We start from the raw sequence: 12,093 nt of genomic DNA, 5'->3' as shown, positions 1-12,093 counted from the left end.
CTTCCACTAAACAAAGAAAATTTCATCTCATCAGATTTTCAACAGAGGAACTTACAAATGTGACCAAAGTGTGCCATAGTGCTCAATAGAAGAGAAGGAACAACAACAACAAAAAATCCAGCATGTATCTTTTGTTTGGTTTTATTTCATGACTTGTGACAAGGTGCCCATGACTGTTTAGGAACCTGACTGATGACTGGACACTAAGGCTTGACAGCACTGGGGTGGAGCACTACCTGTTGTCTCTGCAATCCAAGACAGACCCCCATGAGAGTCTACCTCTAATTTGTGATGGAGCAGCAGGCAGAGATACCCAGAGGCAACCCTAGAGCTGGAAGCAGTCCAGTGCTGTCGGCATGCCTGTTCTAATCAGCTCTACTTAGAGGCAATGCTTTTATCACAGGGCACCCCCACATCAATACTGCTATACTATTTCCAGGACTAGAGCTAGTATCTCTTCCATGTGGAAGTCCCACATGCCTTAGAAGTCCAAGGGCCTGGGTACAATGCTCCCCCACTGCAAGGTATGGACATGTCCTTAAATGGACCCAACTTAGAAAATTCCAGAGTCTCTCTAAGCATTTTATATTCTTTTGTGCCCATTGATGGGTCTTCACCCAGAATATTACCCTACCAAAGTCATTGAGGATTTTTCCATTATTTTCAGTGAAACGTAGGTGGAGATTCATCCTGTGTAACTTTCACTTAGTAAAAGTTAAGTATCTGGTCAAAGTTACTCATCCAAACTCTATAACTGGAACAATGTAGCAATTCAACCATTGTAGGAAAGCTGTCTGTCACCACCTGAATGTATCACTTTCTGAAGGTGTCTACAGCTTTGCATCAACTGGAGAGGGAGTCTAGATATTTAGCAGATGCCAGGCATCTAAATTAGCTATAGAAATCTAGAGGAATCCCAACTTTCCTATCATACAGATGAATCTTGACAAGTTGTAAGTTTTTGATTTAGAATTAGGATGACTTCACCAAGGGCAAATTGCACCTGACTAATCTAGTGGTCTTATACAATGGAATGACTGCATCAGTGAACAAGGGAAGAGCTACGGATGTCATCTACCTAGACTTCTGTAAGGCCTTTGATACAGTCCCCTACATTGTCCTTGCTGCTGAATTGGAGAGATATGGTTTGACAGATGTACTGTTAGATGGATAAAGAACTGGTTGGATGACCACGTTCAAAGAGTTATAGTCAGTGGCTCAACGTCCAAGTGGAAGCAAATAACGAGTGGTGCACTCAAGGAACTGTGCTATTTAATACCTTCATCAATGACATAGACAGTGGGACTGAGTACACCCTCAGCAAGTTTGCAGATGACACCAAGCTGATTGGTGCAGTTGATTTGCTAGAGGGAAGGGATGCCATCCAGGGGGATCTTGACTGCTCAAGGAGACGGACTGTGCGAACCTCATGAAGTTCAACAAGGTGAAGTGCAAGGTCATGTACCTGGGTTGGGGCAATCCCCAGTATCAATACAGACTGGGGGATGAATGGATTGAGAGCAGCCCTGTGGAGAAGAACTTGGGGGTACTGGTAGATGCAAAATTGGACATGAGCCTGCAATGTGCGTTTGCAGCTCAGAAAGCCAATAGTATCCTGGGCTGCAGAACAAGGAGGGTGGCCAGCAGGTCGAGGGAGGTGATTCTTCCCTGCTACTCCACTCTCATGACACCCCACCTGGAGTACTGCATCCAGCTCTGGGGTCCTCAGCACAAGAAAGACAGAGACCTGTTGGAGCGGGTCCAGAGGAGGGTCATGAAAATGGTCAGAAGGCTGGAGCACCTCTGCTATGAGGAAAGGCTGGGAGAGTTGGGGTTGTTCAGCCTGGAGAAGAGAAGTTCCAGTGAGACCTTATTGCAGCCTTTCAATACCTAAAGCGGGATTATAAGAAAGATGGAGAAAGACTTTTTATTAGACCCTGTAGTGACAGGATGGGGGCAAGAGATTTAAACTGAAAGAGGGTAGATTTAGATTGGACATAAGGAAAAAAATTTTTTACGATGAGGATGGTGAGACACTGGAACAGGTTGCCCAGAGAAGTTGTGGATGTCCCATCATTGGAATTGTTCAAGGTCAGGTTAGAAGTCCCTCCCCGTGGCAGGGAGGTTGCACTAGATAATCTTTAAATGTCCCTCCCAACTCAAATCATTCTATGATTCTGAGATTCTATGATTAAGTTAGAAGAAAAAGCTAAGAAATCACTTTGTAAGCATTGCTTTTGATTATTTTTACATTTATTTTTGTGTTTTTTCTTACAGACTTATGTGGTATGGGAGAGCCCATTATAATGAATATGTCAGTCAGGCTCAACAAAAGCTTTTGGGATGATCTCACGAATTCTTCTTCTGAATCATACAAAAATTACAAAGATGACCTTGAAAAAGCGGTAATGACTTTTGTTTTCCACCTCTGAAGGTTGAAAGTCCTCTAAGAAATATGGTATTTACCCTGAGCGTCTGGGAAATAGGGTGCACTCTCACTGTCTCTCTGCAGAGCTGTGAAGTATACAGCAGTGGTAGCTACAAAGTGGGCTAAAGCTGACCTCCATTGAAAGGCAATGACAATATTCCCATTCATTTTAATATGATGGCCAACAGGGAAGTATTTAGGAATCTTTGCATCAAAGCATGAAAAAAATCACGTTATTGGTGCCAGCTTAAATCCACATGAGTGCACATAGAATGAAACCATCAAACAAATTTATCCCAGTGACAGTGGGGAGAGCACCAGGCCTATTCTATTAGGTATGCTACATGCCCTTACTCCCATCAATGTTGAATGGAGAGTTTCCTGTTTTAAGCACGCTAGAGCAATATACAGAGCAATATACAGAGGACTTATGTCATGTAATATGTCTTTGTTTACAGTTTAATGCTAGCTACAGATGTTTACCAGGCTTTGTATCAGCAACAGTAACTGGTTTCAGGTAAGTAAACAATTTCATTTTTTCCTGGAAGACACAAATCTTTCTGTCCCATCTCAAGGATACACTCAGCAGCAAAAACTACATTCACTCTGGCTAGAAGCCATGCCCAATATATACATACTGAATAACAGTATAATAGCTGCAAAGGAAAGCCCAACTATTAGCATGGAAATAGGATTGTGGGTAAAATTCACTACTGTGCAAAAGTCCAAGAAACATAATCAATCTCCATCTGGATCAAAGCCTTTTGTGGGAAAGACTGAATTCCACCCAAAAGGGGAAAAGGATGTAAATAAACCTAGCATCATCTCCCAGGTCATCAGGAAGACGAATTAGTGCATTGACTCTGGATATAACGTTGGATCTGGATAAAAGAGATATTACTTAAGTCCACACATATTTCAATGCAGATGTATTTTACATTTTCTAAGGGAAATTTACTAGGAATAGAAAGCAGATGAAGGACATGTCACGTAAAGGTGTTCTTACTTTGGGAAGAGCTGTAGCACAACCTTTTTCTATACCAGAACAAGTCTTGAGTCACAACAGGAGCCTTCACAGGTGAGCCCTGCGAAGCCTACTACTAATATGCAAGGATATTTAATCCTGGTGCTTCTCTCATTCTTGTATCTGTTTAGGCCTGGAAGTGTTTTTGTGAACTATGAAGTAAAAGCAGGAGCAGCAAGCTTCGATCAGATAGTAAATTCCAACAAAATTGTGCCACAATTTCTAGATGCATCGTACCAGCTAGACCAAGCTACATTCACAACGAAAATAACTGGTAAGTTTACAGCTCTCTCAGTATTTTCCTTCAACCTTTTAGTATTTCTAGCCTGAGACATGTAGCTGCCTTATACTGTTGATTATTTGGTACTAGACCTTCAAAAAACATTTCTTCCTCTGGCTGTTCCATTTCATCCTGGGCCACCAAAGCTGAGGACTTACAGGAGATGACCATGCATGCAGCACCTCCCACGGAAAACCAAAACCTTCCAGCTAATCCACTGAACCCTGATGCAGCCTCTCCATGGGAGAGAGACTGTCACCTCCAGTACTGAGACAGCTCTTAGCTTATCAGGCTGCCAGCACTTCCCACTTCTTCAAACAAAACACAAAACCTCTTGCAGTTTACATGACAGCAGCTTCCCTCTGGCTTCCTTGGCACATTTTCCATGCTGCCGCTAGACAGTAAGTTACAATTGAAATGCTTGATCAAGTGCCGCAGAGGTGCTGTACTCTCAGTGCACTGAGCACTGGACTTTCTGTCTCAGAGGGTTATTTTAACCTGGTTGCTTCTCCTCCCAGTTTATCTACTTAGAAAGCAGTGGCAGTGACAATATTTCTGGCTCTCTGCATAAAACCTTCTGGCATCTTTGGCTGAAGCAGAAGAATATGTTGTGGGAAAATTGCATAGCTTGTATTAGAAGTAGTACCTGCAACTGATGCTGGGTACATATTAGTTGCGAAGCTCCTAGGATTCCCACGAGATGAAAGATACCACATAGATGTGAGCTGAAATGACAATAATGCAGAATGTTGCTCCTTGTCTTCCCAGATCAAACAAACTTCACTGTGAGTCCTGTAGACATTTTTGAAGGGGATACAGTAAGACTGACATGTCAGATAAATTCAACATCTCAGAATGTGACCTGGTATTACTGTGATCAGATCATCTCAACCGGCTTCCCGTATTTGATAGAGAGAAATATTTCAACAAAAACCTCATGGTCAACTCTTGAAATTATCAACGTTACAGTGAAGGATAATGGTATGATTTTCTATTGTTAAAACAGCAGATGTAAGTCTCTAGTGTGGCTAGTTCTATAAAAAGAGGCATGCAGTGACTGCATTTTCCTAGAATAAATGTGAAAAATACACTGTTCCTCATAATTTTCCTTTTTTTTTTTTCTTTCATGAACTACATACTGACTGGCATTGCCAGTAAGATGTGAACTGACTGAAGTGACTAAACAGGCCTGGATTTTCCCAGTGCCAGGCTTCACTGCCATATCTCAGGAGACAGCAGTGACTACATGGCTGTGAGGTCTTCCCACCCTTTTGGTGTGGTAATCTGAGGCTGTGTTGAATTTGTCCTTGATGGTCCTTGCCCCCTTTGCCAACATAACTAATTAGAGCTCGGAGTTACAGTTTTCCATGTGTTCATGTTTAGGGCTTTTTGAAAACCAGAAGCAGTTAAATTGGTGGCATTTTGCTGGGAGGAGTTATCAGGGGAATTATCATGTATTATCAGAACTTTGACTCAAGTTCTCATTCAGTTCTTCTCTTTAGACCATGAATTTTACATTTAACTTCAAAAAGGGTAGTCTCTGACAAGGTATTTGGGCACACATAGCCAAGGTAGGAGTCATGGGTCCAAACTTCTTGGGGCTAAGGATGCCCTGAACCTTGGTGTCTCCTCTCCTATGCGAGTGACCTACTCAACAATGGGGAAGGGGAATCCACATACCTAAAGTATGAAGGAAATTTGGAGCTCTGATTGCCGATTTCAAAAGAAAGCCTGGCTGCATCCAGGGGACAAGTGCCTGAGAAAGTGGCTGATAACTTCTCTGCTGCCTTTGGCGATACCTTCTGAGCAGCCTATGTGCTCACACTTAGAATGCCAGCTCTTGTGTAGTCCACCCTGGGCACCTCTCTCTCATTCATTCTGTGTAGGAACCTTTTGCACAGTCAGTCTATATTCTTGCCATGACATATTGCTGCCATGTGGACTATGGGCAATACACAGATCTCCAAAACACCAACTCAGCCAGATTTTAAGTATTTCAGTCCCAGAGCACTGGTCTCTTCTCGAGTACCCATCAACACTGGAGCTGCCTAATCTGGATACGTTTGGCACCAGGAGTCTGCAGAAAGCATAGTGCAGATGACCTGAGGGTACATTTTGATTAGCAAGTAGCAGAGCCACTGCAGAGCAGGGAGATGGGAAAACTAGGTGTGGAAGTAGGCTCAGCTCCTAACTCCAAACGTAGAGGAAAAAACCAGTGAAACGTGTTCTCAATGCTAAGATATTGCCTATGCTTTACAGGTACCTATGGGTGCTCTTTCACAAACAGCAATCGTTTTCACACACTGATATACAAGGCCACAAAACCAATAGCAGTCTCTCCACTACACATCACTCCAAACATAAACGACACCGATGTTGTATGCAACAGCCCTGAAATGCAGACAAACAGTCTTCTGCTGTCCTGCTGTATTGACAGACGCTTACCATCACTTACTGGTGACTGGAAAGTAAATGGAACAATCAATATTACAGGTATGATTAACAAAAGATTGTCTTTCACCTGCTAGGTTTGTTTGTTCTTCAAAGATCTCCTCCTAACTGGCTACCCCAAAGGCCAAATCCTAGGATGAATACTGGGTGTGCTCCCAAGGTGTGTGTGTGTGGGAAGGATGAAGGATGGATGGACAGCGTGGTACAGACTCCGTATATGTTGTGCAGGTGCCAGTGGGATTCTGGGCATCTCCATGCACTGTGCATACATGGATGCTTAAAACTGTGCCATCCTGGATGGAAACAGCTGCTGGACCAGTGTCATACCAGCTTTTTCCAAAAAGCTTATTTCTTCATTGTCTAGTTTTGAAAGCAAGGATGAGTGCATCAGTCTCTACTACTAGCTCCAGAATCACCCTTGGGGTATAAAAAGCTTTTGTGTACCTGATACCGAGATTTGGCAACCAAGAGAAGCAGGTGCTGCACTTTGAAACAGCTGCTGCATAGCTAAATACTGAGTGCGCAGTTTCCCTCTCCGCCTGTACTTGTGATACAACACATGCCAGTTGAGTCAGTGGCATCCCACAAGGCTTTACTTATAAAATGAATATAAAGAGTTAATAAAACACCAAGTAAATGTGTTACAAAGAGTTACAAAATAACATCAATAGAAATGCTCATAAATGTCTATCAACCACAGTCATAAACAGTCTATTGCCCTCTTAATATTTTATGGGTATGGTTTAACTGTTTATTGTTAACCATTTGCTATAAATCAAATTTAGCAGAAAGCAGGACAGCGAAATGAGAGGAAAACCTTCAAAGCTTATGTGTACAGTCATTTCCACAGAGGACTGCTATGGGTGTGCAGCAGTGTTTGGAGAGACAGGGGTGATCCTGGTCTGCTGTAATGAGCTGTTCTGCCCTTGATTCCCTGTGGCCAGGCTTTCCCCCAGGAACTCTGCTCTCACGCCAGATGCACATTCAGCTGCAGTGTGAGACAACTTTAGTGGGGTTTTCCTTTTATGGCTAAACCAACACTCTTCAGATTTAAAGTTGAATGACTGTCAGTATCTCCAAATGTTTATTTCAAAATAAGATGACATTAAAATCTGCAGTATTTACCTCTGTTTTACTTACCTTACTTATCCTAAATATCGTAGATAATGGGGTTAGGCTGAACCAGAATACTCTCCATTTTGGCTTTTCCTGAGGTATCCAAGCAATGTTGTTGGTCTCAGACTGGTTTTGGCAGTAAGTGCCCAGCACTGTGCTGATAGCCATCTTCAGGCCTTTGGGAAACCCCTGTGAGTGTTGCCAGAGGAAAGGGTGTGAATGAACTTCAGCAATGATGAGTTAAAAGTGCCATGCTGTCAAAGGTTACATACAAACCCACAAGGTTTTCCTTAGCTAGAGTGATTGTTTGTGCTTTCCAGAGCCCATGTATTTTTGGACATCTGTAGCCCTTCAAAGAATGTTTCTTTCTCTCTAGGAGTCTCCAGCTTCAGTGAAAACTGCACTGAATACAAGCTCAACATCAATGAGTCGGTATGCCCACCTGACATGTCAGGTACAGTGACAACATATACATGTGAGCTGCGGACTGGACATGGTGCCAGGCACAGTCAAAACATCAGCGTAACGTACCTCCGGGCAGGTAAGAGTCAGGCAGCACGTAACAGACCATCAGCTCTTTAACGCTAAGTGGCTTCTGTGGCACGTGTCATTTGCAAGCAAATGATTATAACAAGTGACTCTCAATAATATGAAATTTATCTTGTGTTGTCTCAGCCAGCGTAACAATATCTTCAAATATAAACTCATCCGTTTCTGAGGGATATCGATTCAATCTAACGTGTAAAAGTGATGTGCGCAATTACGACAGTATCAGTTGGAAAATCCAGTCTGAAAATGAAACAAAAACAGTGGACTGTGATACGTGCATCGAGAATAGCAAAATTCCAGCCATGTCTGTGCTCACAGTGCAGGCTGCCACACAGGACTGGAACGGTGAGTGAACCTGGTTTGTATTAGCTACAAAGGCAATGAATCTCCATACCAGATAATTTACAGCATCCCTAGCCCAGCAAATCACTGTGAAGCCTGACCACAGTAAATAAAAAAAAAAGAGTTAAAATCATAACTGCTGGAGGACAGCAAGACATGATGCTGCCAACAACACTGTACTTGTTTGGTATTAGGGCTCATGACCATGCAAAAGCTGAGGAGCACTTCTGTTAACAGAAACACGAGGTTTTGTGTCACTTCTTTCAGGCACCTACATCTGCACCTTCTTCCAGAAGTACTTGGCGAGTTCTGCCAATGTGACAATCGAGGTTATTCCCTTGCCTCCGAAGCAGAACATCCTGATAAAACCCATTGCAGCATCGATACCGTGCAAAGTACAACAAGCCCTCGAGTGCTGCATAAGTGCTAACACCACGGAAAATTACGATGTTACATTTGTGGTTCAAGAAAATAAATCTGAATTTGGTAAGAAACAACAAACTCGCGGAATCACTAGTTGCGCTATGTGTCACAACCCAGTCCCTGGGGGGGTTTGTTTTCAGTTAGATCTGTGTAACCAATTCATACTTACTGCTATTATGACAACCCACAAGTACTTCTAAGAGTGTAAAAAAAGGGTAATGGACTAGTTTTAGGATGGTTGCTATGCCTGGGCAGCATGGCTGAGATTAATAGAAGAGCAACTGAAGTCACTGCTGTAGTGATAAATACATAATAGGTAAATTCAATGTTTGGTTTGCCTTGCCAGGCAGTGAGACGTGAGCACCCTCATCATTGTTCAGATTAGAAATTGCTGATCTCCATTTATTTGCTTTTATCTTCCACTCTGCCACTTTCTTGAACTCAGTATCAAGGAAACATTACGGAAGAAGATGATCCACTAATTCATGAAAAATGTATAATAACACATTAAGAATGCAATTCAAAAAACTATTCTATTTTCTTCAAGGATACAGGTAACATATCTTCAACAGCACAAAAGCCTAGGCTTCCATGACTTTAAATTTACGGCAGTTCTGCAGCTTCCCTGGCATGTTTTTATATACTAGAAGTTTTCGAGTGGGCTACGAAAGAGTTAATTTGAAAAAAGCAAAGAAGAGCCACCTAAACTAACTCAGAAAACACGCAGGAGTGCAAAACCAACAGCCTGAAGTGTAAAGCAGGTGGAGACTGAGGGGTCCTTCAGCTGCTAAGAAAAATGCCAAGATCTCGTTGGAAGAGGTTGCAGTCAGGGACCCTCAGGCACACGCATACTGAAAAGCAATGGGAGCGTGGTACAGATCCTGGGTTCAAAAGAACCATATAAGAACAGCAAAAAAGTATCCTAGCCTAAATGAAATGCCTGTGGTAGAAGCAGAAGCAGGAAGAGTATTCTTCAAAATGGTTTCTAAAGCAAATTTTGGTTCCTGCACAGTAAAAGAGGGTTTGGGCAGGATTTGCTCATACACCAGTAATTGAAAAGGTACTGATCACGCAGCAGCTGCCAGGAGATTTGTTAAGTGGGGAGTAAGAGACAGAGATCAGCATACAGAATGAAGTTTTTTCCACAAAGGAAGTTTTTTTCTCTAGGACCCACAGAAAAGAAAGTTTTGCAGAAGCTTTCTGCTCTCTGCTAGCTGATTGACCCCAAATCTGTGTTAACCTATCTAAATCCTTCCATACAGGGAAAAATTTAAAAGGAGATTTTAATTGCTACGTGCACAATTACACAGAAATAGAATGCAGCAAAGAGAAAAAGCTCATAGCATATTGCAAGTTTATGAACCGCATTGGACAGCAAGTGAACAGTGAAAATATAACTCTGCACCTGATACCTGGTAAGAAAAAAGTTACTATTTAAGGCTGTGAAATAGGAAATCCCAGTATCTTTGTTAAATCAGATGCCACAAATTTATCGCTGGTGACACCTAACCGGAGCAGTTTTTGTTAGCCAAGAATTTTTGTCTCCTTTTTTGACAGGAAATTTTGAAATACAGAGGAAAATACCAATTTTACTGTAATTTTAAAAAATAAATAGACAAGATACTTTGTCTTCACTGTATTTGACGGTGGCCCCAGTATGTTCTCGAGCAGTTATAGTTCAGTCATCTTCTGTCCCTACTTCCTTCTGGTGCAGCCTGCACCACCAAGAGCTTCATCTTCTGTGTTGAAATGTGGGCATGCAGCTCCCAGCTTGCACCAACAATTTAGCAAGGATAAAAGATTGTGGTGCCTCAGGAAGAAGGCATCTTAGCTGAGGAGGTCAGCCTGTGGGAGAACATATCCACTTTAAACACCAGAATGGCAACCTCCATGAGGTGTTGCAGAAACCTGGGCAGACCCAACTTCCAGTCAGCTCTGCAGGAAATGCTGGGTAATTAGAATTCAACATTGCTAAATCCAGTTTTGATGTTTAGTTCTGACCAGAGTTTGGATAGTTCAGCTCCTTATTGGAAATTGGAAAGAAAGAAATGTTGGACATCCCCATAACGCAGAAATTTTGGTTTTTCCATGGTAGCGTTGCCTACTGTTGAATCACTGTATCTGGCCAGATTTCACTCTCTTAGGCAATAAATATGCAGCCATTTTATTTACTTTAGTCAGCAGATACGTACTGATATGACTAACACAATGAAAGCCAATTAGCAAGACTGACTGTTCATCAAAAAGGTGTTGAGGCCTTACTATCAAGGTCTTAATGAATTTCCTATTAGTGCTACAGCAGCACTGAGTCCCTTAGCAGAATAAACTTTGTGTGAATTACTGTTCACATAGTGGTCAATATAATCCCACTCCCCCCCTAACCCTGTAATCTAACAGACAAATCCTGAAACTGTGGTTATTGGTTTGTTGATTTGATTCAGTACTCAAAAACAAGGGGCTTCATTCGATTTCCTTTTTAATTTCATGATTCCAAAAAATTGGGAGTGCAAGACATCCACATCCTGAAAGGTCATAATTAATGAAGACAGTAAGCTGAAATCCTAACTAATTTAAAGACCTCTAAACTTCAGGAGCTCACAGGTTTGATGACGGTAAATTATATCTCCCTGCTTCTTAGTTTTCTGCCTCTGTGTCTTTCTCAATACAGGTAAGGAAGTTTCCTGCTCAGACAGCCTTGGCATTGGAGTAGAAGGGGCCACGTTAATAATGCCGTGTATGTTAAATAATTCAGATTATTCAGGCACCCGAGGCAATGTAACTTACAAGTGCTCCAACAAGGAATGGAAACTTGCAAGGAATGACTGCCTGTCTGAAACAATAAGCAAACTGCTGACTGAGGCCGAGGTAACATTTATGAGTTTTCTAGAGGTTGGGGTGGGGGTGAGTAGGAGAGAGCAAAAACTGTTGGGTGGTTTTTTGCTTAACATAATCTAAAACATATGAAGCATTAAAAAATCAAATATTTAATTAAAACTATCTTTTAAAAGATATAAAGAATGATTGGCTATACCTACACAAGTCAGTGAAAGAGGCTAGGTCCCCTTCTCTGGCCCAGAAGGCATGTGGCACTGCATGGTTAATGCCCATACACACGAAACGCTCTCTCCCCCGGACAAGGGGACCTTATTCATAGTGTCCAGCGGGAGCAGTCGCTGGCCTGGAGTGCTCCCTGAACCATGCTCCGGCGTTGCCTCGGTGAACGCTAGTTGACACAAGCCCAAAGCACGCTACGGAATATGCTAACAAGGGTGCAATAGGAACAACTCTGTGCGACTGCCCAACCTCAGACCCAGGCCCTGTTTAGCATGCCCCATCAGCTGCCATGCTTCACAGAAGGGTGCTGGGGCTCGGTTTTCAGCCTAAGTATCCTGTCATAGCGCTCTTCACTTCTACAAACCATCCAGAGTCACCCTTCTCTCAGTGAGGTTAGGTGAGAACAATTATCTTTCTTTCATCAAA

The 12,093-nt window shown here is 42.4% G+C and overlaps 1 protein-coding gene across 3 annotated transcripts in view; it reads left to right on the top strand.

The window, feature by feature from the left end:
- ADGRF5 (adhesion G protein-coupled receptor F5) overlaps positions 1 to 12,093 on the top strand; it is a 45,692-nt gene that overhangs the window by 25,452 nt on the left and 8,147 nt on the right. For all 3 annotated transcript variants that reach the window (XM_075049005.1, XM_075049004.1, XM_075049006.1), the window contains 10 exons: positions 2,278 to 2,405; positions 2,887 to 2,945; positions 3,584 to 3,726; positions 4,501 to 4,713; positions 5,992 to 6,225; positions 7,676 to 7,840; positions 7,975 to 8,193; positions 8,458 to 8,676; positions 9,876 to 10,028; positions 11,282 to 11,478. In XM_075049005.1, coding sequence (XP_074905106.1) covers positions 2,278 to 2,405; positions 2,887 to 2,945; positions 3,584 to 3,726; positions 4,501 to 4,713; positions 5,992 to 6,225; positions 7,676 to 7,840; positions 7,975 to 8,193; positions 8,458 to 8,676; positions 9,876 to 10,028; positions 11,282 to 11,478 — 1,730 coding nt within the window. The remainder of the gene's footprint in view (positions 1 to 2,277; positions 2,406 to 2,886; positions 2,946 to 3,583; positions 3,727 to 4,500; positions 4,714 to 5,991; positions 6,226 to 7,675; positions 7,841 to 7,974; positions 8,194 to 8,457; positions 8,677 to 9,875; positions 10,029 to 11,281; positions 11,479 to 12,093) is intronic.

Source organism: Buteo buteo, chromosome 17, assembly GCF_964188355.1.
Source record: "Buteo buteo chromosome 17, bButBut1.hap1.1, whole genome shotgun sequence".
Lineage (NCBI taxonomy): Eukaryota > Metazoa > Chordata > Aves > Accipitriformes > Accipitridae > Buteo > Buteo buteo.
The sequence above is the reverse complement of the archived record's forward strand: the minus strand, read 5'-3'. Positions and strand labels throughout refer to the sequence as shown.